The sequence below is a fragment of the Myodes glareolus genome, chromosome 18, assembly GCF_982192425.1.
Source record: "Myodes glareolus chromosome 18, mMyoGla1.1, whole genome shotgun sequence".
In the NCBI taxonomy this organism is placed as follows: domain Eukaryota; kingdom Metazoa; phylum Chordata; class Mammalia; order Rodentia; family Cricetidae; genus Myodes; species Myodes glareolus.
The window spans coordinates 69,120,046-69,145,453 of NC_142043.1; the positions used below are offsets into that span (position 1 = coordinate 69,120,046).

The 25,408-nt window shown below is 43.1% G+C and overlaps 1 protein-coding gene and 1 long non-coding RNA gene across 2 annotated transcripts; one reads left to right on the forward strand and one right to left on the reverse strand.

The window, feature by feature from the left end:
- Nucleotides 1-1,806: 1,806 nt before the first annotated feature.
- LOC146890887 (uncharacterized) lies at nucleotides 1,807-9,728 on the reverse strand. The gene is made up of 2 exons (XR_014998402.2): nucleotides 9,600-9,728; nucleotides 1,807-3,034 (listed from the first exon to the last, which is right to left on the reverse strand). It is a non-coding gene; the product is annotated as an uncharacterized LOC146890887 (long non-coding RNA).
- Nucleotides 5,154-19,735, forward strand: LOC125402925 (H-2 class II histocompatibility antigen, E-D beta chain). Its single transcript, XM_087898457.1, has 6 exons — nucleotides 5,154-5,304; nucleotides 9,472-9,741; nucleotides 17,233-17,514; nucleotides 18,188-18,298; nucleotides 18,702-18,725; nucleotides 19,004-19,735. The coding sequence occupies exons 1-6, from the start codon at nucleotides 5,205-5,207 to the stop codon at nucleotides 19,015-19,017; spliced, it is 801 nt and encodes a 266-aa protein (XP_087754583.1). The 5' UTR covers nucleotides 5,154-5,204; the 3' UTR covers nucleotides 19,018-19,735.
- Nucleotides 19,736-25,408: the final 5,673 nt, after the last annotated feature.

The window sequence follows — 25,408 nt, forward strand, 5'->3', positions numbered from 1 at the left end:
GATACCGTGTAGCCGCTGTAGAAGCAAGATGTGAGGCAACAAGTCACAAGCCTCAAGGTAATATATAAACTAATCTAAATGGGTTCATTTGTAGTTGGAGCTAGACAGTAAGAAATCAGGGCCGTTGGCCAAACAATTGTAACCAGGGAGAAGCTAGTTCAGTAGGACTGAGCAAGACAGAGAAAAGCCTCCATTTATACCCAATGGCTACTGTGGTGGCTCAGCAGGTGAGGTGTTTGCTACCAATCCTAAGGAGCTGAGTTACAGCCCTAACACCCTCAAGGAGAAAAGTCAGCCTAAAGTTGTGCTTTGACACCACATGCACGCTGTGGCAGGCGTGCTGTGCCATGTGAGAGACACTCACATAAACACATGATAGACAAAGACATGTAATAAAAACATAAAACAGTAATCATCTTCTACCTGGTCCTTTTGGCATAAATCTGTGGTCTCAACTAGTAAAGAGGTTAAGGCAGGAAGGTCACAAGTTCAAGGATAACCTGGGCAACTTAGTGAATAATGTCTCAAAGTAAAGAGAGGTCTGGGGCTGGAACTCCATGACAGGCTCTTGCCCGGCATGCATGAGGTCATAAGCCCAACCCTGAGTACTTTAATCTGCCCAGTGTGAGCTCTGAACTCTAAAGAGGTCAATGATTTGTCATGGCACAGCTGACGAGAGATCTAGATGGGAAAGGAAACCTAAACTCTTCCTGCTATTCTATTAATCTTCACAGCTGTGAGAATTCCCCCTCCCTCCCCGAGCACCCACAGGAATTCTAGATCTAGCCTCAGTGTGCTATGCTAAAGATAAAGAACCAGATAAGTTGTGTCAATGACATCAAAAAGAGGAACATCATCTCCGTTGTCACCTGCAGAGATGAACACATCTCCCAGGGCTGCACACCAAGTCAGAGAAGTCTTCAGCCAGGATCCAGCTCTGCTGCGCACTTCACACTCTCCAGATTCTTGCTCTCAGGATTTCAGTTGAAACCTGGCAGAATCCCACTCGCTTCCCCCAGGGTGCCCTGGCTCTGCATTGAGTGTCTTTAGGACTGGGCTGTGGGTAACCACAGGGACCCTTGCCTGAGCTTCTGGAGGCTCCATTGAATTCAACAACAGCTCAGGGGTTGTGCTGGAAAAGCCCCTCTTGTCAGGACTACACCATGACTCACCTTCAGTTTCCTTTAACTTCTCAGAGATTTCCCTAACTGAAGTGCAGATTCCACTGTCCAATCAAGAGCCTGGGTTTTGCCACATCATCAGTAAGTGGGGAAAGCTGCTCCCGGAGATGTCCATACACCACGGCCTTCTCCAGCTCAAGAAAACGTGAGAGAACGTGGCGATTTCAGCTGCAGTGTATGCACTTAAATCACTTCACATTTACATCACTATGCCACGCTGCAGTAAGTACAGTTTAAAGGTGCCTGGCTCACAGTCATCTTCCTTCACTGTTGGCAGAGACTGCTTGTTCTTCCTGGCCGCCCAAACCCAAAATATCACACAAAAACTATAGTGTTTGATATACTGGCTTAAGCATATTTCTAGCTACCTCTGATATCTAAATTAACCCACATCTATTATTTTGCATTTTATCACCAGGCTCGTGGCTTACCAGTACCAGTGCACAGGCATCTCCTCTGGCGGCTACACGGATTCTCTCTGACTCCACCTTCTTCCTCCCAGCATTCAGTTTATTTTTCCCCACTTAGCTCTGTTCTGCCCTATTATAGACCCAAGAAACTTCTTTATTCATTAACCAATAAAAAGCAACACATAATACAGAAGGGAATCCCACATCACCTCCCCTTTTCTATCTAAATGAAAGGAAGGTTTTAACTTTAATATAGTAAAATTACATATAACAGAACAGGTAACAAGCAAGAATTACAGTTATAATATTTGTATATATTTTTATCATAACTAAGAAAAACTATAACTATCTATTCTTCACCTCCATCAAAGACCCCAGAAAGACATAATATTGCCTAAGAGAACAGGAGGTACATTGTAAGCAACTTCCAAACCTCTAGAACTGACAGAGACAATTAGCTGCCTGGAAGGCACCCAAAGATCTTTTGTAACATCCTTCTAGGCATCCATCTTCAGCCTACAGGCCCATGGTACAGACCTTTCCATGAAGCAGAAAATTTCCAAGACAGTTTTGTCTATGTTGCAGTTTGTCACTCACTTTCTTCTGTATTCTGCAGAATTTCTGACAGACTCTTTCATAAAGCAGGAACCCCAAAGAATTGTCTTTCCTTCTTTAGGTAAGTTCAGCAGTCATTTTTTTGTAGGTCCTGCATGCCCAGTTTATACAGCATAACATCAAATAGTCTGGGCAAGAGCAGTTTCTCGTCCAAATGGCTAACCAACTCCGTAAGGAGCCTCTATGACGCCACACATCATCTTCATTAAGTAGATTGGTGTTGCCAGGAGCAGATGTGTCTCATTGTCGTGGAAAGTTCTAAGTTCTTAAAACATTTTAAATGCCATATTCTCTAGTTCTTTGAAAGCATTGAAGATTATCTGTCTAACTAAAATCTATCTCTATATATCTAGAAAATCTAACTAACATGACTAAAAGCTTGACTATTAGAGATAACTATCTATTTACCTATATTTCTTAATTATACTTTACATTTTAAATGGGCTGCACAAACACAATACCCTAATCAAGAGCAGACATATACATATAACAAAATCAACCTTAAATTTATATCAATAAACCAAGATCTATACCAGTGCAAAGTATTCATCTTTATACCATATCCCACTTTAAATGTAAACAAATATTTATAAACAATAATTGGAATTTGGGCGTAGTTCTTTCCAAACTGCTTTTATCTTTTTGTTGGGAGAAGTAATTATAGGGGTTTACGGAGACCTTACAAGTGGTCTTGATTCATCAAACCACATTAGTCTGCAAGGATTCCAGAAGTTTTCATCGTCTCACCTTATCTTTTTGTGGAGACAAAAGAAGAAGCACTTTTCCAAAGAGACAAATCCTTAGACCCAAATTTTGAAGTCAGGATACCTTTAAAATACATATGTTAATTTAGCTTAGCAACCTGTACAATATAATGTTTCTCTGTACTTAGGTCATTCACAGTCAAAAAATTCAAAGAAGACACAATTTTATATATATATATATATATATATATATATATATATATATATATATATTCCAGACTCTCTGTGTATATTCCATCTTTACATGGCCTATTTTTCTTTCCTGTATTATTTTTTCTATAAGTTTAATATTTATTTTATTATCTTTACTCCTTTAATCTATGACTGCCTCTACTCTTTTTATTACTTTTACTGTCTCTTTACTCTTTTTCTTATCTCTCTCAAGACTACATACATTTATTTAACACTGTGACCCATTTAAAGGTCTTTTTCATCTGAATCTGTCTTTATTGCACGTGTGTAATAATTTTCTGATGAGGAACACATTTAAATGGTAAGCAGCTTGGGTGCAGTGGGCCTGGATGCTGGTTTTGCCTCTCTCAGGCTTTTAATATGGTGGAGGTAGTTCACCGCTGGCTCTGGGACTTCTGGCTGGGTGCCATCTTCACTACCTCAACTGTGGGTAGCACTGTGCAGCATATAAATTCTTTTTATTTGAGTAAAAGCTAAATATGCCATGCAGTACATTGTCAAGCCTGGAAATATCTCTGTGTATGGCAGCAGGAATCTGCCATGCTCTCCTGCCTGTATACATGCCTAGCAGAACCAATCCTGCTGCAGGCATGGTCTCGGCTACTTTCCTCCTGACCATGTGTGGGTACATAAGCATCTGAAGTAGATGGTGGGCATCATGGGTTATAGACCACACTGGCAAGCCATTTTGTTGGTGGGACTGCTTGTTCATTTCTGGCCACCCAGACCCTAAATAATCACACAGAAAATATAGTATTTGCAACACTGTTTGACCAATAGCTTGTGTGTTTCTAGCTAGCGCTTACAAATAAAATTAACCTATTGCTATTATTTTGTATTTTACCACAAGGCTTGTGGTTTTCGGTATCAGTGCACAGGTATCTTTCTTCTCTGGAGGCTACATGACTTGTCTCTGACTCTGCCTTCTTCCTCCAAGCATTCTGTTCAGTTTTCCCCACCAAGCTCTGATCTGCCCTATCATAGACCCAAGCAGCTTCTTTATTCATTAACCAATAAAAGCAACACATATACAGAAGGGAATGCCACATCACTTTACCTCCTTTACTCCCACAAACTTCAAACACAGAATTGCACCACAGCCCTGTTTAGATGTGTAGGAGAGGTGAATGCTCCCAGTGCTCAGACTGGTGAGTGAATGACAGACCATCTTAAGTCACTCAGCACTGTGGCCTGATTAATGTTCCAGCTGCTACTGAATCAAGCATTTAAAATAGCAAATAAAATGATACTTTGGAAACAGTTACCCTTTGAAAAAGTTGCACATGTATACAATGTATTTAGATCCTATTCACCATCACCCCACCTGCTTCCAGCTTCCCCTGAGACCCTCCAACTTCATTTTCACTTTTCAAAAAATTACCAACTCACTGAATCCACAGGCACACGGATGTGGGGACATCCACAAGAACAGGGGGCAGGGAATGAACTACTATCCAAACCACACCCTGCCTCCCCCATGCACAAAAAGCTAGCTTTTGTTTGATTTTTTGTTTGTTGATTGGTTTGAGGCTTTTATAAAGTAGAGCAGACTGGCCTCTAACTCAGAGAATCAACTACCTCTGCCTCCTATGTGCTGGAGTTGGAGGCTTGGGCTGCAAGGTCAAGCTGAGTATCTTTTTTTTTCATTTTTTAATTGATTTATTGATTTATTTTTTATTTATTTTATTGATTTATTTTTTATTGAATTATTTAATTACTTGTTTGCTTGTTGTTTTCAAAAACCACTCTTCTCATTTTACATATCAATCGCAGTTCCCAATCCCTCCCCTCATCACGCTTCCTCTACCTTTTAATGGAGGGAATTGCAAGTTTCAGAAGGGGACCCTCTTACTGAATCTCTAACCAGCAACTGATGATTCTGGTTTCCTCTGCTGCTGATTGGCTCCTCACCCTAAATTTATCCAGTCCAGCACCAGAGCAGTGACTCCCCTGGTTCTTACTATCCTGGCAACGGTAAAGAGAAGTGACAGTTTCTACTGTGTGAGCTTGTCTGCTCCTCCTGTCTCGGTCTCTCCTATAGCATGATGCAACTGTGGCTCCCCAGAGGCCCCTGGGTGGCAGCTGTGGTCCTGACACTGATGGTGCTGAGTCCTCCCGTGGCTTTGGTCAGGGACCCCCGACGTAAGTGCACACCACAGGTGCTGAGCTGCTGGGGGTGGGGAAGTGAGAAGCCGACTTCTCACTGTCCAGGTCAAGCCCCTTAAATCTATTGATATTTTCTGTGACCTCCCACAGTCCTCACATGAAATCCAAACTGTTTTCTCAAAGAGGAGTGTGGATGCCTGTGCTCTCAGATCTGTGTGAGAGGCCCCAGGTATCAGTCATTGCTTTGAAGTTTCTTCCTGGAGCATCTCCAGCCTTGTGTCATAGTCCTCAGGGTCTGGAGAGGATTGATAAACCATGGGGTTAAATTAACCCCTGCACAGGGCTTGTCTTCATTGTGTTGAGCTAAAGAGGTTTCTCTTTAAAAATAGAACTTCATATGTGTATTTATATTCTATGTTGTACTATGTTTCTGTTCATTTTTTAAATTAAAAAAGGTCAAATATTAAAGTAATCAAAGGTTTCTCTGGAAATGTCACAGAGTCAGGGGAACAGGGCGGGCATCCGGGGGATAATCTGTGTGCATCCTCTGCAGCCATGGGGCCCCTGCCTGGGAACCTGAGAGATTGAGCCCAGGGCTCTGTCTTTCTCTCTCCCTGACTCCAGTGTCTGTGCAGCCTGTTCCACATGGGGACCCTGCTGACTAGTGGGTTAGTTCCCTTTCTCCTTGGGAGCACAGGGCAGCTAAGGCAGCCTTAGAGATGCTGGGCTGTGTGAGCTGTTTCAAAGCCTGTGAGGCCTCTTCTGAGAACCCAGGGCAGATTAGAGCGCATTTGATGTTTGTGATTTGAATCTATCTCTACTTCATTTTCTCCTACATTCTCTACTCTGAGCCCATGGAAAGGACCTGACTCCTCTTTGCATCTTGTGATCGTCTTCTGGTTTCACGACCGAAATCTACACCACACACTGGAAAATCTAGGGAAAGTCTGGGGTCTGCATATGGGATAGAAAAGATGGGGTTAGTACCCAAATTCTGGGACTATGGCTGAGCCATCTGCACCCTCTGTGCTTTAACTGATGAAAATGTGGCAGTGAGGATGATTTCCATAGCGATGTTAAGGTCTTGGCAGGGAAGGCCCTGTAGAGCAATGGGGCTGCTGCTCACTGTGCGCTTCCTCTCTCTAAGTGCTATCATCTCACGCATCACATGACACACAGAAGCTTCCAGGCTGTGTCTCACCCCATTGTCACATTTCAGAGACCAGGTTTCCTGCCCATGCCCCTTCATCCTTCACACCAACTGTTCTTTTTTTCTTTTTAAGGTGTATTTATTTAATGTAGGAGTGCTCTAGCTGCATGTATAACTTTAGGCCAGCAGAAAGCATCAGATCCCACTAAAGGCGATTGTGAGCCACCATGTGATGCTGGGCTTGAACTCAGGACCTCTGCAAGAGCAGCCAGTGCTCTTAACTGCTAAACCCTCTCCAGCCCCCTCACACTAACGTTTAGTATGGCTTCCGAATCTGTTGTTTTTTTCCTCCATTTTGTCTTTTAATATAAATCAAACCCAGTCTCCTCTGACTATCCTCAGTGATGTCTCAAAACACAAAGATCAGTAATTCCATCTCTGAAACTCTCAGCAATCTCTCATAGTCCTAAGTAGTGATGACTGCCACAGGTATTGTCCCACTAAATGCTCCAAACTTCTTCGTCTTTCTGTTCATTCGCGTAGACGGTAATGTCTGGTGCTCACATGTATTTGAGTTAAAATTAACAAATCTCTTGTACATCGTCTGAGTTAGATTAAATATTAAAATAAAAAACTATATATCTGATGCATCTTGCCCCATCCCTATTGAAACTACAGATGCATATGTGACTGACTGACACCCCCACCTGTCCCTGGAGTCACACTTGGCGTCTGATTTTAAAAGATCTGGTTTGTGAATTCTCTGGGTCTGTAATTTAGATAATGGATTGTGGGTCAGTGTTGGGATCATGGTTTTCATTTCCAGAAACTTCTCCAATAGTTTTCAAAGCTCCATCAACCCCACAGCTTCTGATTTTGGGGTTCCTCTTGGTCCCCACAATCTCATCTCCCACCTGCCACTCATGAACTCAGTGTTAGCAGCGAGATGCGCCCCTCCCCCTCCCCTGACACTGACAGTCCCACCCTCTTCTTCTGGCTCCATCTGTGACACATCTTCCATGTCACTCCCCAGAGATCTTCAATGTCACCTCCTGTCAGTCAAGTCTTCACCCCCTCTCCCATTTGTTCCTCACTCTCACAATTTAAGCTCCAAAGCAGAGGGCCAGCCTCTGTTTTCCCTCTGTGGATCCCCCGGTTCAGCACAGGTCAGCACAGGTCAGCACAGGTCAGCACAGGTCAGCACAGGTCAGCACTGAGGGAGATTTCCCGTTCTTTCTGCTGTGCTTATGGGAGAATCAAGAGCACGAGGAATGGAAGGAGTGGTGTCTTCTGAGCTGCTGAGCGCTGGCTTCCAGCTTAGCTCCAGGTGGGGCAGCTGTGGGATCAGAGAGGGGCAGACCCCACTGACCCAAATATATCTGTTGGGTGCTGATATTTGGAGAGGTGACCTGATTCGGGACACCAACTCCAGTCCTTCCTACATGGTCTGTGACAGGATTGTTCTGTTCTCGAGTTTATTCCCAAATGGGTCATTGTCCCTGGAGCCATGGGACCAGCAGCAGCACCAGCCCTAACTGAGCAGGGACATTTGCCTTGACCAAGCATGTGTGACAGGGAAGCCCAGAGGCTGTGGCCCTAGGCAAGAACCATGGAAACAGTGGAATGCTGAGGGTGTGAGAAATGGTCTTCACCAGGGAGGAGCACACCAACTGGTTATCCAGTCCCAGATGGTCAGCCCTAAAAACATACATTCAAGTAACATTGTGCAGATGAGAAGGGTGTGTTCATGTATTTAGGAAAGTATAAGTATATGCATGTATGTATGTAACCATTAATAACAAAAGAGGCAAAGAGAGCAAGGAGGGGTATGTAGGAAGGCTGGGGGTTGTTAATGATACAATTATATCACAATCACAAAAACTAAGAGTCTCACTGGCTGTATAAACCACACTTAAGGGCAGGCCCTGTGCTCTGTGCCCGCCCAGCAGAGTAGATGTTTCAACACAAAGTGAACTCAATGACATTCTTCTCTCTCTCTCTCTCTCTCTCTCTCTCTCTCTCTCTCTCTCTCTCTCTTTCTCTCCCCTCTCTCTCTCTCTCTCTCTCTCTCTCTCTCTCTCTCTCTCTCTCTCTCTCTCTCTCTCTCTCTCGCCTCTCTATCTTACCATACAGGTGTTTGCTCATATATTAAGGTTTAAGATTTTGTGGCTTTTATTTTATTCCTGTGAGTGTGAATGTGTGTGTGTTGTCCTATCCTAATTTTTTCTTTCATCTTAGTTGCCTGATCTTTCTCGTGGGAGAAAGAAAAAAAGATTACGGATTTGGGTGGGTGGAAAGGTGGGGAAGATCTGTGGGAGCTGAGGGAGGGAAAACTGTGATCAGAAAATATTGTGTTAATAAAGTCTGTTTTCACTAACAATAAAAAATACCATGGGAGATAAAACATCCAGTCAAACTCTGCTTCCTCTTGGGACCAGGAGATCATAGATGAGGGCTAAAAAGAAGTGTGGGCACCTCCTCTCCTGTTAAGTCTGGATGTGATAAACTCAATCTGCACTGTTTGGTTGACATTTATGGAATCCTGCCCTTTTCTGAAGAGAAACTGGAGGAGTAGATAAGGAGGGCAGGGGGAGGAACTGGGAGGAGGGGAGGAAGGGGAAACAGCTGTAGGATGGGAAGAAAGAAAAAAAGGAGGAAGGAAGCGAGGAAGGGAGGGAGGGAGGGAGGGAGGGAGGGAGGGAGGGAGGGAGGGAGGAAGGAAGGAAGGAAGGAAGGAAGGAAGGAAGGAAGGAAGGAAGGAAGGAAAGGGAGAAAGGGAGGGAGAGAGGGGGAGCAAGCAGGAGACTATGAAGGGAGGATTGTGCTGCTTCTTCTATGAATGGGGGAATTTTCCCCAGGGTTCCTCCATCTCTCTTTGTTTACACCCTTGTCAATTACTTGGGCAGGACTATGTACCCTTCATCCTGTGGGTTGTGGTGACGTTAGAGGTGGGCTGGGGCAAGCCTGGGTCTGGTCATCTGTGGCAGCTGAAGAGGGACTCAGAAATTCAGGTGTCTTTTCACCAGAAAAGAAGATCATTCCTGTCTCCACAGCTCGGTTCATGGCACAAGTTAAACACGAGTGTCATTTCTACAATGGGACACAGCGCGTGTGGCTTTTGGACAGATACTTCTACAACCAAGAGGAAAACGTGCGCTTCGACAGTGATGTGGGCAAGTACCTTGCTGTGACCAAGCTGGGGCAGCTGGAGGCGGAGAACTGGAACAGCCGGAAGGAGCTCCTGGAGGACGCACGGGCCGGGGTGGACACGTACTGCAGATACAACTACCGAATTTTGGAGAGTATAACTGTGCAGCGGAGAGGTGAGATGTGAGGGGGAGAGGCTGGAAACGGCGGGGAGGGGGTGACTGTGGGAAGATGCATGTGTGCGTGCGTGTGCGTGCGTGCGTGTGTGTGTGTGTGTGTGTGTGTGTGTGTGTGTGTGTGCGCGCGTACAGGAGCCTGGAACAGAACTCGTGTTCTCAACAGGAGCTTCAGCAGTGTTAACTCTGTTCTCTCCAGCTATGAGAAGAACGTCAAGACTGCCCAGGACAGTGAAGTGGAGTGGAAACTGTATTAAAGATAATTAATCTAGGCTTAAGTAGGAGGGTTAGGAGGAAGGCGACTACATGGTGTCTCTTTGACTCCGCCTACTCTTTCTCTACATCTCTGTTAGAATTTTCTGCCTGGCTTTACTCTGTTAAGCCATTGACCAAGAGAGGCTTCTTTATTAACCTATGGCAATAAAACATTCACAGCATGCAGAGGGGAATCCCACATCCCCTTTTCTGCCTAAATAAAAAAGAGGGATTTAACTTTAACATAACAAGATTACATACAACAAAACAGTTATCAAGCAAGAATTATAGTTCCAATATTTAGTCCATTTACATTTGGCAAATTAAGGAAAATACTTTATCATCTATCCTATGTTATGAGTCTAAAGTTTTATATCTAATCTATCTTTTATAATTATAACTATCTTTCTTAAACTCCATCAAAGACTCCAGAAAAATATAATATTACCTAAGTGAACAGGAAATGCATTGTAAGCAACTTCCAAAACTCCAGTATTGACAGAGACATCTCACTGCCTGGACAGTCACCCAAAGTTCTTCTGTAACATTGCAGCATCCATCTTCAGTCCACAGGCCCATAGTACAGACTTTTCCATGAAGTAGGAAATTTGAAAGTCAATTCCACTTCTATTGGCAGTTTGTCAGTCACTTTCTTTTTTGTCCTGCAGAATGTCTCACACACTCTTTCATGAAGCAGGAACCCTGAAGGACTGTCTCACCTTCTTTAGGCAAGTTCAGCAGTCATTTTTCTGTGGATCCTGCATGTCCAGTTCATATACCATCACATCAAGCAGTCCAGACAAGAGTAGTTTCTTGTCCAAATTGCTAACCAACTCCATAAGGAGCCTCTTTGGTGTCCATCCTTTTCTTGAAATAGATTGGTGCTCCCAGGAGCAGATGTGCCTCATTGTTATGAAATGATCTAAGTGCTTAAAACATTTTAAATGCCATATTCTGTTAGTCTTTGAAAGGTTTGAAGAATAACTATACATCTGAAATATAATCCCTATATATCTAGAAAACCTAACTAACATAACTACAAGATTAAATATTATAGATAACTATCTATTAACCTATATTTCTTAATCATACATTACATATTTAAATGAGCTCCACAAACACAATACATCAAAAGCAGAAATATACATAAAACAAAATTGACCTTAAATTTTATCAGTAAAGCAAGATCCATACCAATGTAAAGTATTTCTCTATAGCATATCCCCCTTTAAATGTAAAAAAATTATATACAATATTTGGGAATTTGGACATAATTATCTTTAGGGGGAGGCTGCTTGTTTGTTCCTGGCATCTCAGACCCAAAATAATCACACAGAAACGTTATTATTTGTAATACTGTATGGCCAATAGCTTGATGAAGAAGGATGCTTCCAAGAAATCAAGCAGGTATCATGGTTGCAGAGTCAGGGCTAGCAGCAATGCAACCATTGGTGATAGGAATGGTCCTGAGCCGCTTTAGTTTCCTGCATTGGTACTGGTTAAATCCTGAGAAATATGCTTTGCTTGACAAATTAAAAGCAATTAAATCAATTCAACACATGGAACAAGAAGCCCAGAACTCACAGGCAGGGAGCATAAACCAGAAGCTGCACAAGAGATGCCACGTGGCAAGGAATGCAGCAGAGGGGGCAGGGGGGGCATGCATGTGCTTGGGAAATCTCCAGGTCACTGCATGTAGTTAGCACCACTGTGGTGGGGGTTCTACAAAAAACCGCTTAGGTATTAGCAAGCCAAGCGGGCAGGGTTGGGAGACTTTCTGGGCTGTGGACTGGTTAGGTCCTCAGGCCCTCCACCCGTTAGGAGTGGGGTCTGAATCCATGTGGGGCGCCAATGAAGAAGGACGCTTAAAGGAAATCCCACACCAGCTCAGAACTGAGAATAACATAGGGTCATTTATTTTGGAGCAGACTCACAAGTCACAATCCTCTGCTGGAATGGGGGACAGCAACCAAATGCCGCAGCCGGAAAAGAGAGGCCAGACCCATGCTTTACCTCAGCATAAACAGTATAGGAGGCCATGCCCAAGTGAGTGGGTAACTTAGAGGCTACTGGCAATAGGAATTCTTCTAGCAGCTTAAGCATATTTTTAGCTAGCTCTTATATCCTAAACTAACCCATCTCCATTAATCTGTGGATTGCCACGTGGCAGTGGCTTACTGGCAAGCTTCAATCCAGTTCCTTGGTAGAATTTTTGGGGTTGCTTATGTAAACTATCATATCATCAGCAAATAGTGAGAGTTTTATTTCTTCTTTTCTGATTTGTATACCCTTAATCTCCTTTTGGTATCTTATTGCTCCAGCTAAAACCTCAAGAACTATATTGAATGGATATGGAGAGAGTGGACAATCTTGTCTTGTTCCTGATTTCAGTGGGATCGCTTTGAGTTTCTCTCCATTTAGTTTGATGTTGGATGTTGGCTCGCTGTATATTGCCTTTAATATGTTTAGATATGTTCCTTGCCCCTGTCCTTTCCAAAACCTTTATCATGAAGGGATGTTGTAATTTTTTTATTTATTATGTATACAATGTTCTGTCTGTATGTATGCCTGCCCATCAGCAGAGGGTATCAGATCTTATAGATGGTTGCAAGCCACCATGTGGTTGCTGGGAATTGCACTCAGGACCTTTGGAAGAGCAGCCAGTGCTCTTAACCTCTGAGCCATCTCTCCAGCCCCGGGATGTTGTATGTCAAAGGCTTTTTCAACATCTAATGAGATGATCATGGTTTTTTTTTTTTTCTTTTCAGTTTATATGGTGGATTACATTGACAGTTTTTTTTTGTTTGTTTGTTTTTTAATGTGGAACCATCTCTAGGATGAAGCCAACTTGATCATGGTAGATATTTTTTCTGGTGTGTTCTTGGATTCAGTTTGCCAATATTTTATTGAGTATTTTTGCATAAATTTTCTTAAGTGAAATTGGTTTGTAATCCTCTTTCTTAGTAATGTCTTTATGTGGTTTGGATATCAGGGTAATTGTAGCCTCATAAAAAGAGTTTGGCAATGTTCCTTCTGTTTCTATTATGTGGAACAACTTAATAGGAGTATTGGTATTAGTTCTTCTTAGTAAAGCTTGTAGAATTCTGACCTAAAACTATCTGGTCCTAGGCTTTTTTGGCTAGGAGACTTTTGATGATTGTTTCTATTTCCTTAGCAGTTAGAGATCTGTTTAATTTGCTTATCTGGTAATGATTTAATTTTGATAAGTGATATTTATCCAGGAAATTGTCCATTTTCTTTAAGTTTTCCAATTTTGTGGAGTACAGGTTTTTGAAATATGACCTGATGATTCTCTGTATTTCCTCCTTGTCTATTGTTATGTCCCCCTTTCATTTATGATTTTGTTAATTTGGATATTCTCTCTCTGCCTTTGGTTAGTTTGGATAAAGGTTTGTCTATTTTGTTGATTTTCTTGAGGAACCAAGTCAATCTCATTGATTCTTTATATTGTTGTCTTTGTTTCTATTTTGTTGATTTCAACTCTCAATTTGGTTATTTCCTGCCATCTAGTCCTCGCAGTGAGTTTGATTCTTTTTGTTCTAGAGTTTTCAAATATTCTGTTAACTCACTAGTGTGGGATTTTTTCAACTTCTTTATATAGGCATTTATATTATATTATATTATATTATATTATATTATAGTGCTATGTACTTTACTCTTAACAGTGCTTTCATTGTGTCCTATGAATTTGGGTATGTTTTGTGGTTATTTTCATTGTATTTTAGGACCTTTCAATTTCCTCCTTTATTTCATTGATGATTCAGTTGAGCATTGTTTAATTTCCATGTGTTTGTGAGCTTTCTGGAATTACTGTTTTTGTTGAATTCTAATTTTAAGCCATGGTGATCCGATAAAATACATGGTGTTATTCCAATATTTTTTTGTATCTCTTGTGGTTTGCTTTGTTACCTTGTATGGGGTCAATTTTTGAAAATGTTCTATGAGATGCTGAGAAGGTATATTCCTTTACGTTTGGATAGAATGGCCTATAGATGTCTGCTAAGTCCATTTGAGTCATAACATCTGTTAGTTCCCTTATTTCTCTGTTAATTTTCTGTCTGAAAGACCTGTCCTGTGGTGAGAGTCTCCCACTACTAGTGTGTGTGGTTTAATATATGATTTAATCTTTAGAAGTATTTCTCTTACATATAAGGATACCCTTGTATTTGGGGCATAAATGTTCAGTATTAAGATTTCCTCTTGAAAGATTTTTCCTCGGACAAATATGAAATGTAACTCCTTGTCTCTTTTGATTGATTTTAGTTTAAAGGGTTTTTTTGTTAGATATTATGATAGCTATATCAGCTTGTTTCTTAGGTCCATTTGATTGGAAAATTTTTTTCCAACCCTTTAATCTGAGGTGATGCCTGTCTTTGAGGTTGAGGTGTGTTTCTTGTATGCAGCAGAAAGATGGATTCTGTTTTCATATCTAATCTGTTAGCCAGTGTCTTTTTATACATGACTTAGTAATTTGTATTAAGAAATATTAATAACCAGTGATTGCTAGCTCCTGTTATTTTGGCTTTGTTGTTGGTGATGCTATTGTGTGTGTTTTCCCTTTTTTGTTATTTGCTGCTGTGAGATCATCTATTGTCTGTGTTTTTGTGGATGTAGCCAACTTCCCTGGGTTGGAGTTTTTTTTCCTTTTCTTTGTGTAGGATTGGGTTTGTGGGTAGGCATTGGTTAAATCTGGTTGTGTCTTGGAATATCTTGTTTTGTCCTTCTTCTATGGTGATTGAAAGTTTTGCTTGGTATAGCAGTCTGGGCTGGCATCTGTGGTCTCAGAATGTCTGTGTAATTTTTGACCAGGACCTTCTGACTTTCACTGTTTCCATTGAGAAGTCAGGTGTCATTCTGATAGGTCTGCCTTTATATGTTACTTGGTCTTTTTTCCTTTGGATCTATTAATATTCTTTCTTTATTCTGTATATTTAGTGTCTTGATTATTATGTGGCAAGGGGACTTTTTTTTGATCCAGTCTATTTGGTGTTTGTAAACTTCTTTTATCTTCATATGCATATCTTTCTTTAGGTTGGGAATGTTTTCTTCTATGATTTTGTTTAATATATTTTCTTTTGAGTGCTTTTGAGTTGTACTTCTCCTTCTTCTATCCCTATTATCCTTAGGTTTGATCTTTTCATGGGGTCACATGTTTCCTGAGTATTTTGTGTTAAGCTTTTGTTGGATTTAATGTTTTCTTTGACCTATGAGTCTATTTCCTCTATTGTATCTTCAGCACTTGAGATTCTCTCTTCCATCTCTTGTATTCTGCTGTTCATGCTTGCATTTGTGGTTCCTGATCGTTTTCTCATAATCTTCATTTCTATACTTCCCTTGGTTTGTGTTTTATTTATTGTCTCTATTTCAGTTTTCAAGTCTTGAATAGTTTCTTTCATATGCTTGATTGGTTTTTTGTTGTTGTTGTTTTCTTTAAGGGATTTGTTGATTTCTTCCAATTTTTTGTTTGTCTTTTCCTCCATTTCTTTGAGGGAATTTTTCATTTCCTCTTTAAGGGCCTCAAACATTCTACTTCAGCTATTTTTAAGATCATTTTCTTCTGTTTCTTCTGTATTTGGTTGTTCAGGTCTCGCTATTGTAGGTCCACTAGTCTTATCACTGTCGTGTTGCTCTTTATAGTGCTGAGTTCTTACCTTGTCTACCCATCTCTTCCTCTGGTTGGTGTAGTTGGGGCTGTGTCCCTGGCGATCAATCTTCCAGATGCCAAGTGGATGGTTGTTCCTCATGCTTCAGTCAGGGCTAAGGTACCAGTCACCCCGGAGGTCTCCTGGTGCTCCTCGATGTCACTCAGCACCCCTGCACTCCTGGGAGTCCCTCAGCAATCCCGAGGGTCATTTTGTCTCCCAAGGAGGTTGCTGGCTCGAGCCTGCTCCGGCAGAGGTCAGTGGTTCAGGCCTGCGACCTCAAAGGTTGCTGATTCATACCTGTTCCTGCAGAAGTCCTGTACCTGATTCATACCCTTGTGGAAGTCCATGCCTTGTGCATGCTCCTGTGGAGGTCACTGCCTCAGGCCTATTTCCACACCTGTGGAGGTGGCTGCCTCAGGCTTGCTCCAGAGATCACTGGTTCAGGCCTATTACCACAGATATCCCTGGTTTGGGCCTACTCCCTAGGTTGTGTCTCCCTTGTGTCTGCTCCTGTGGAGATGGCTGCCTCAGGCCTGATCCAGAGGAGATCACTGGCTCAGGCCTGCTCCAACAGAAGTCACTGGCTCAGGCCTGATTCTGTAAATGTCTCTGACCTGGGCCTGCTCAGTTCCTAGCTTGGGCCCAGCCCCAGTCCTACAGAGGTCTCTGGCTCAGCATACAGGCATTTTATAAATTGAGGTTCCCTCCTCTCACATGACTTCAGCTTGTGTCAAATCGAAACAAAAGTACCCACCACTATGCGTGGCGTTGAAAACCCTGTTTACAGAGCTCAAGGTGGGGAGTTTCTTCACAAAACTTGAGAAGATTGTAAGAGAGATGAACTGAAAATTTAAAAAGAAAACAGAAAAATGAAGGCTTCTTTAAACTACACTTAAGGGATGGAGGGAGTGCACAGTGACCCGCTATGAGAATGGGATTGTAACGTATCCTCACGGCTGTTACACTGTGTCGTCCAGACAAAACAGTAAGAGGAGAGGCCTGGCTCCTCCAATTCAGATAGAATTCACTCCCACCTTCTGCTGCATGCCCACCGCTCTGCAGGGGTCCGGGTGCAGACTGCAGCACAGTCCCTAAACCCTGCAGCACACACACGGACAGGCCCTGCTGAGGAGACTATGACTCCCTGGGTAACACACATTACAAGAACATTGACTGAAGATGCGGTAAAGTTGATTGATTTAGAGTCCTGCTAAAGGAGATGAGAAAGAGTTCTCAGTAAGACTTCCTGCCTCGCACACAGAACTGCTGCCCTCTAGATACCAGAAGAGAAGAACCTAGAGACACAACTTATGTACTTAGCTGATGGAGAAATTACCACAGCTGGGGGATAAGCCTTTCTTTCCCTACCAGGGAATTCACCTGCAGCTGGTGATTCCTTCACACAGTAGCGCTGACAGCTAAGTGTGAAAACAGCAGCTAAGTCCTGGGACAACTTGTTAGACTCTGAGTCCTGCCTGGACCTCAGCCTGTGTGAGTGGAGGCAGACACAGCCAACCTGGGAGGACAGCTCTGCCCTCATGATTTATTCTCACCTCCCTTTCTCCTCCAGTTGAGCCCAAGGTGACTGTGTACCCAGCAAAGAATAGGCCCCAGGATCACCACAACCTCCTGGTCTGCTCTGTGAGTGGCTTCTACCCTGGGCAGATTGAAGTCAGATGGTTCCGGAATGGCCAGGAGGAGAAGACTGGCGTCGTGACCACGGGCCTGATCCGGAATGGAGACTGGACCTTCCAGACCCTGGTGATGCTGGAGACGGTTCCTCAGAGTGGAGAGGTTTACACCTGCCAGGTGGAGCATCCCAGCCTGACCAGCCCTGTCAGAGTGGAGTGGAGTGAGTGGGAAGCTTCTGACCCAGAGAATCCCCGCCCACCAGGGAGGAGCGTGGCTTACTTCTGCCTGTCAGATCTCTTGGGCCCCGCGAACCCGCCCCCTATATGGTGTGTCTTACTCCTACCCGTCAGCTCTCCCTGCCCACACACTATTTCCATTGGTTCTGCACTGTCCTCTCCTTCAGGGGTAGGTGTGTGATCTTCTACAAGCACCTTTGCCCCTGGGAAGCAATTATGCCACCATACACTCTCCTGAGCCTTCCAGTGACATCACAGGCCCAGGGACCTGCTTGACCCTGGCTGCAACCTCTGCCTCTGGCTGGGTTGTGTTTCTGCTGCTGCTCATGGAGATGATGGAGATAGAGCAGTGCAGGGCCATGGCTGAACTCCAGGACGTCCAGTCTCAGTTCTGCCTTTACTTAGCTCTGTCACCCTCAGGGCTGTGCAGCCTCAGAGCTCAGAGGTTTCCTGTCAGCTCAGCTCAGGGCGGCCATATTAAGTCTCTTTACACTGTGAACTTCTTGCTGTTTGATTGCTTCCAAACATCACCAGGAGTGTTCAAGTCCAGCTCCCCTAGAACAGGCTTCTTGCTCAGTCTCAAAGCTCGGAATTTCAAGATCCCAAACAGAAATGGAATTTGGGCTGAAAACCTCTAAACCTGGCTTCCTTTCTCAGGGGCTCAGTCCTCATCTGCACAGAACAAGATGCTGAGTGGAGTCGGGGGCTTCGTGCTGGGTCTGCTCTTCCTTGGACTGGGGCTGTTCATCTACTTCAGGAACCAGAAAGGTAAGGAGCCAGGTGGTGGTCAAGACTCCATAGCACTCCAGGGACTAGCCACACCTTGTACTCAGGATGTCACTAGCTCTGTGACCTCAGGATTCAATGAACTCTGAACCCAACATTCTCTAGTTATTTGCTGAACCCTAAGGAGTATAGCATATGGAGATGGGAAAGTTAAGGCGACCCTGACTTGAGAACTGGGAACAGAGGAAGAGTTTAGGAAGAGCCACTGGGCTGGTGTGCCTGAGGCTTCCTGAGCCCCCCATCTCTGTCCACACTACCTTTGCCCTGGCTTCCCTGCCCTGTGATGCCAGAGGAATCTCAGATGGCAGCTCAGCTTGTGGGAACAGGTGTCTGTTGACAGATCTTCCTTCATGCACTTACATGTCTATTTTATTCTCTTCTCTAGGACAGTCTGGACTCCAGCCAACAGGTAACACCCTTCAGTCTTCCCTCAGAGACAGATCTGCCTTCCCTACAGTGTGGGGTGGGGTGTGAGGGACACCAGGCAGAAACACAGGGGAAGATAGAGACCTCAAGGCATGGTCAGGCAGTTTGCACTTTTTGAAGGCCTGTGCTCTGAAACAGCATTACTTGGGGCGTGAGGAGTTCTCTATGCTCACCACGATGCTGTCGGGAGAGTACTGAGGTGGTGAGAGAATTCATTGCAGAGTTTGGTCTGGAAATGTCACTGTCCCCTGTGCTCTGCAGGACTCCTGAGCTGAGGTGAGGTGACAAGGCTGAAGGAAGGAGCTCTCCTGTCTCCACGTCATGAAATCTTGTCCTTCTGGGCTTGAGTTTCTCCATTGACAGTGCTTCCCCAGGACCTGCCTCCTCCTGGTTATGGATGCTACAAAACATATTCCTGATGACTCAGCCCCTGCCTTGGTCTGAACCTCTGGACAGAACTAGAACTCCCTTCCCTTTTGTCTGGAGCTTCTTAGCCAGGCTGCTGGCATGATGCCTTTTTATATTTTTTATCAAATAAATAATGAAAATCACCTACTTCATGGCATTTCAAGGAGAAGAAAGTCGTCAAAGAAAAAGGAATGATTCTCTGTAAGACATTGTGCAGGGTATACATGGCAGATAATGTATAAAATAATAAATTTAGTGTTATACATTACTTGTTAATTGGTGCAGGATAATTGTCTGTATTTTGTCAATCATGTTTTAAATAAATGCTGATTGGCCAGGCAGGAAGTATAGGTGGGTCAACCAGACAGGAAGTAGAGGTGGGGTGATGAGAACAAGAGAATTCTAGGAAGGAGGAAGCCCATTCCTCCATTGCTACCCAGATCACTGAAGAAGCAACATGTGACCTGCTCCACTGTGAAAGGTACTGAGCCATGTGGCTAACATAGATAAGAATAATGGGTTAATATAAGTTACAAGAGCTAATAAGTAGCCTTATTATCAGTATATAATCAGTATATTATCTTATGGAGATCTCTGTGTGATTTTCTTTGGGACTTGCCAGCTATGGAAACTGGGCAGGACAGAAATCCCCACAGCCGGCTGTCATGTTACAGTTAATTAGAATATATTTCTAATTCATATTGAATTTGAAAAGACAACATGTAATAGACCAGACACGTGATTCAAGCACACAAGAAGAGAACTCATGAGAGCTGTGGTAGAGGAGGGAGATGTTGCTGTGTCCCTGTCACAGTGTGGGTGAAGACACGGTCAGGGTGATGCTCTGAGTCCTGCAGGCTCCGTCCTTTGCTCTATGGAGCAGCTGGAGGAGAAGAGAAAGGCGCTTGCGCTGGTTGAGAATCTGGAAGGTTCTGCTCTGGGGTTGGACCTGATGAGCCAGTCTCCAGCACTGAGGTTTTCCTCCATCTTCCATGCAAAAGGACACACATTAAAAGAAAAAAGTTAAGTGTAACAATTTAAAGAGGTGTGAAGAAACAAAACAGCAAACAAGGTGATGCTTTCCCAGGTCAATATGCTGTTCCATAAGCTCCTGAGGAAAACATGTTTCCTAGAGAAATTTCTAGAGGAAATAGACCTATGAGGAGCAGGGAGATGACTCCATGGACAGAAGCATTTGCCGTGCAAGCCAAGCGACCTGGGTTTGATTCCTGGAGCCACACAAAGGTTAGAGGAACAACCTTTTCAAAGTTGTCCTCCTAGATTGACAGACACACATTTTTAACTGGAAATTTTGTAGTTAAATGGAAAATAGAAAAAATATATGGAGTTAAAGACTTTTTACAGAATACGAAAGCACGGGTATCTATTTTCTTCTCTCTCTCTCTCTCTCTCTCTCTCTCTCTCTCTCTGTGTGTGTGTGTGTGTGTGTGTGTGTGTGTGTGTGTGTGTGTGTGTTTGAGTGTGGTAGTTTGAATTAATTTGTCTCCCATAAACTGATAGGGAATGGCAATATTAGGAGGTGTGGCCTTATTGGAGGAGGCTGGAGGACACACCTGTAATCCGGGCCACACCTTCTGTTGGAAGTGTGTCACTGTGGGGGTGATTTTGAGGTCTTTTCCTCAAGCATCACTCAGTGTGACAGTCAACTTCCTCTTACCTGCAAGATGTAGCACTCTCAGCTCCAGCACCCCACCTGCATGTGTCCCACCATGCTCCCCTTCATGATCATAGTGACAGAACCTCTGAAAGCATAAATGATCCCCTCAATTAAAAGTTTTCCTTCATAAGAGTTGTTGAAGTCATGGTGTCTCCTCACAGCAACGGTAAATCTAAGGCAGTACATTCTCTGTTCTTGGTCATGTGTAAACGTGCATGTGGAGCTAGAGACTCACACGTGTGTCTTCCTGAGGTGCTCTCCACTTTTTTTCTGGTGCAGTGTCTCTCAGTGACCCTGGAGAACACGGGTTGATCCTCCTGTCTCTGCCTCCAGGCAACAGGGTTCCAGGTCACATGACCCCCAGGCCTGGCTCTTTATGTGGTGTTGGGACCCTGAGGTCAGGTCACACACATGTACTGCAGCACTGACTGACAGAGCTGTGACTCCTGCTGTTGCGTCCATTTCAATAAACACATGTGATGTCCATTCTCTGTTATTAATGTGCACAAGGACTTAGATCAGAATCAGAGCCCCGAGTCCTGAGGTCGATGTAAGAACAAGAGGTTGAAATGAATACAAGAATCTATTCCCAGCTCAGTCCCTGTCAGTAACATAAGTCACTGATGAATACAATTAAAACCAAACTGAAAACACAACATCATGTTGTTACAGGAATTTTATCTATGTTGTGGCCCAATGTTTATCGCAGTTAGCAATTGTTTCAAGAGGTGCGGTTCACATTCAGCCAGCCAGAATGGATCATAGTGTTCCTTGCAGGCTCCATAAAGAATGGGTCCCAGGAGGAAGTCGTGAGGCCTTTTTCAGCACAAAAGAGTGGAGCAGCAGTGTGTTTCTTGGTCCTTTGTGATTATCTCAGTTTTTTTTATCTTTAATACGTATCCATCAGTTTTATTTTATACTAAACAGTAGAAGAAATTACTTTATCTCATGCCCACATGAGGCATGACATAATTCCACCTTGCCAACTGAGCTGGCCACCACTTCAGCGCAGTGGAGAGCAGAGAACATAGACCCCACCCCTTTCCCAATTCCCTCTTAACCTGATTTCCTGTGTTTGGGGATTTCCACGGATGCCCTCCCAGGCACCAATGCCTGGCTCCTCACAGTACGTCTGTGTGTCTGCTGCTATCCTCCCAGGACAATTCTGATCAGCATGCACAAGGGCCAGGGCAGAAGCCAGTGCCTTGTGCATTTGCTCCCAGCTTTCTGAGCCTGAGCTGCCTTGGTGGCAGCCGGCTTCACCTGCTGGCCAGACAGCGTCACTACACCTGATTACCTTTGCACAACCCCATCTTTCAAGCATTGGTGTCAGAGCTGGAAGGACGTTGGGAATTTTTAAATGGTGAATTAGGCTAATTAACTAATTGGATAACTATAAATAAATAATTTTTTAAAAAGAGAAAAAGAAGGGGGAAATATGAAGATCTTACCCATGTTAAAAACTGGACATATCACAATGTAGGGAATAAGGACCCAATTTTCTGCTACTATGAATGAGATGCAAATAGGAAAGATAAATAAAGAGATAAACAACCTGGCTGGGATTGACAATGTTGGTCATAATTATTATCACTTTGGTAATTCATATTTTATCCTTAAAATGGTAAATATGAGAAATTTATTTAAAAGATACAAAGCTTAGACAAACTTACTATTCTTAACATACAAGCTTTAGAAAAGAATACAACTGATAAGATACAAGCTTTACAAATGCTTACTACTGGATGTAGTAAAAATATGACTAATAAGACATGAGCCTTAGAAATACTAATGAAAATTAAAATTTGACTGATAAAATACTAGCCTTGGCAAAGCTTATTTTTAAAAAACCATTCAGACACAGGCAGAGGAATTCAGAGCAGAACCTACCACACCATTACATTATGACATGGAAGAGAAAAAGCACAAGGGTGTCAGAAAGTCAACTATAGAGGAACAATCACCAAACACCAAGTATCCCCAAGGCTATGGAGGAGCTTACTGGAATCCTGTTGAAATGTTAGATTTGAGGAGATTTAAGGAAGCAAGAGTTTCATGGTATGCATTCACCTTCTGTGAGGTTAGGATTAAATTCACTGGCAACTAGTAACAGAATTGTTCCACAAGACTAGAAAGTCTTGGCTACAGTAATCTTGGAAGCTGGTCCTCAGCAACAATGGAAGACTTGACGGAAAGATGAGGCTAGGGCCATTGAATGATGAAGTAGGGTTGGTTAGAGCTATCTAAATTTCCCAAGACCAATTACTCAGTGAAGGAAAATATGCTGATTTGCAAGGACCGTCTATATATGATGAACATACCTTGGCAATATGCCATACAGCACCTTTAAATGCCTAGGACTAAATTGAAGAAGCCAGAAAGAGGACTGAGTTATTAATAAAGTTATAAGATGTGGGATTCCCCTCTGTAAGTTGTGAATACCATTGGTTAAAAGAGAAACTTTCTTTAACCTGTGATAGGGTAGAACTTAGTTAGGCAGGGAAAGCTAAACTGAATGCTGGGAGAAAGAAGGGGAAGTCAGGGAGAAGCCATGGAGCTGCCGGAGACAGACATGCTGAAACCTTGCTGGTAGGCCTCGACCTCGAGGTGATGCACAGACTGATGGAGATGCGTTAAATTAAGATGTAAGAGTTAGTAAATAAGAAGTTAGAGCTAATGGGCAAGGAGTGATTTAAATAATATAGTTTCTGTGTAATTATTTCAGGTGTCTGGGCAGCTGGGAAACAAACAAGAGGCCTTATTACAACAGTTATACAAGGCCCAAAAGAAGTCTTCACTGATTTTTTTTTTTTTTACAAAAATTGACTTCAGCTGTAAATAGAATGATAGCAGACCTCAAAGTTAGAAAAATATTAATTCGGGCTGGAGAGATGGCTCGGAGGTTAAGAGCACTGCCTGCTCTTCCAAAGGTCCTGAGTTCATTCCCAGCAACCACATGGTGGTTCACAACCATCTGTAATGGGGTCTGGTGCCCTCTTCTGGCCTGTAGGCATACACACAGACAGAATATTGTATACAAAATAAATAAATATTTAAAAAAGAAAAAATTAATTGAATTTTGGCTTTTGAAAATGCTAATTCACAATGCAAAAGGTAATCAGGACTTTAAAGGCAAGATCTACATCCATGGATGAATGGATCTGACATATGGACAACACTGAATCTCTTGGTGATACTTGGAGGAACAGGTGATTTCCAAAAATGTTAAGAAAATGAAAATGTTGGATGTTTTAATTGCAGTAAACAAGTTCATCTAAAACAAAATCGTTGATGCACCATAGAAAACATCATAGACACACTGTTTCTTTTCAAGACATAGTCAAAACAGAAGGCCCCAAGCTTCTGGAATATGCAGAAGGTATAGCCAAGGCCAAGGTTGGACTTGCCACGGATCGGCTCAGGGTAGCCACTCAGACCATGGGGAAATCAGGGCAAAGGCACAGGAGAAATCAGGATACAGCAGAGGAAAATGGCAAACAGACCATTCTCAATGTATTTGAGACATGTTGCTGCAACTTTATTCTTTCAGTGTGAGGTTTTTATATTTTTACAGACAAAGAACTTGGTAAAGGCATACATCATCAGATTATAAAATAGAAAAGATCAGCACAAAACACTTCTACAAAGAGAATCTTTGAAGATGCTTTGGCATGGGTACAAGGACTTTTGCTCCCTCATATTCCGTTAAGTCAGCCCTTTTTTCTTGTTATTAGAGAGACCACTGTTCTTGAGTTAGGCCATCTTTATCAGCTTACACCAGGTGGCCGGCTTGTCTGAGCTAGGTGACCTTGTGTGCCTGGGTGGGAAAGAAGAAGGCTACTATCTTCCTGGGGAAACTTTCTGCTAGGAAATTTCTAAGACATGATCTCAACTCTCCTCCCTTCCTGATGCTCAGATGTTGTTATTAGCCTAGGTTTTCTGGCCATAAGGAAGGCTGCATAGGCCTCCTGTTGGATTGCAGTAAATGTCTAATACTGTTTTCCTCTAGAAGGTTTCTAAGGTTTTTCCTAGTAAAATTAACTCCTTTTATTCCACATCATCAAGGAATTATCCTAATGATGATCCTGCCAATTCCCAGAACTGGCTACTTCTTTTGAGGCTTTAATGAATGATGGGACAGAATTCAAAAATGTCCTCAGCAGTCTTGTTTGTATCTGCAACTGCCTGGAATAGTCTGATCTGTTAGCAATATGCAAGGATCATAAAGAACACACAGACAAGGGAAAAGACAGACATATGGCTCCAAGGACAGCCAGATCGAGTCAGTACTAATGGCGACTCAGGTGGCATTACACCACAACTGATTGCCACGGGGCAGCCCAGGACTCAACTCCGAGAAGGCGGATCCTGATCCTCCGGCAATATTTGCCCATCCAGTCAGCATTTCTGCTATACTGGCGTGACAGCCGTGGATGTAGCAGGACTAATGAATGCTGATCAACAATGGACAGTCAAGGGAACCCTTTTCATTGGAAAATGCCATAGGGGGCCTCTCACAGGCCCCCATGTCAAATTTGGTTCAATCAGTCCCTGTCAGCATGGGGGAAACTCAGAGCAAT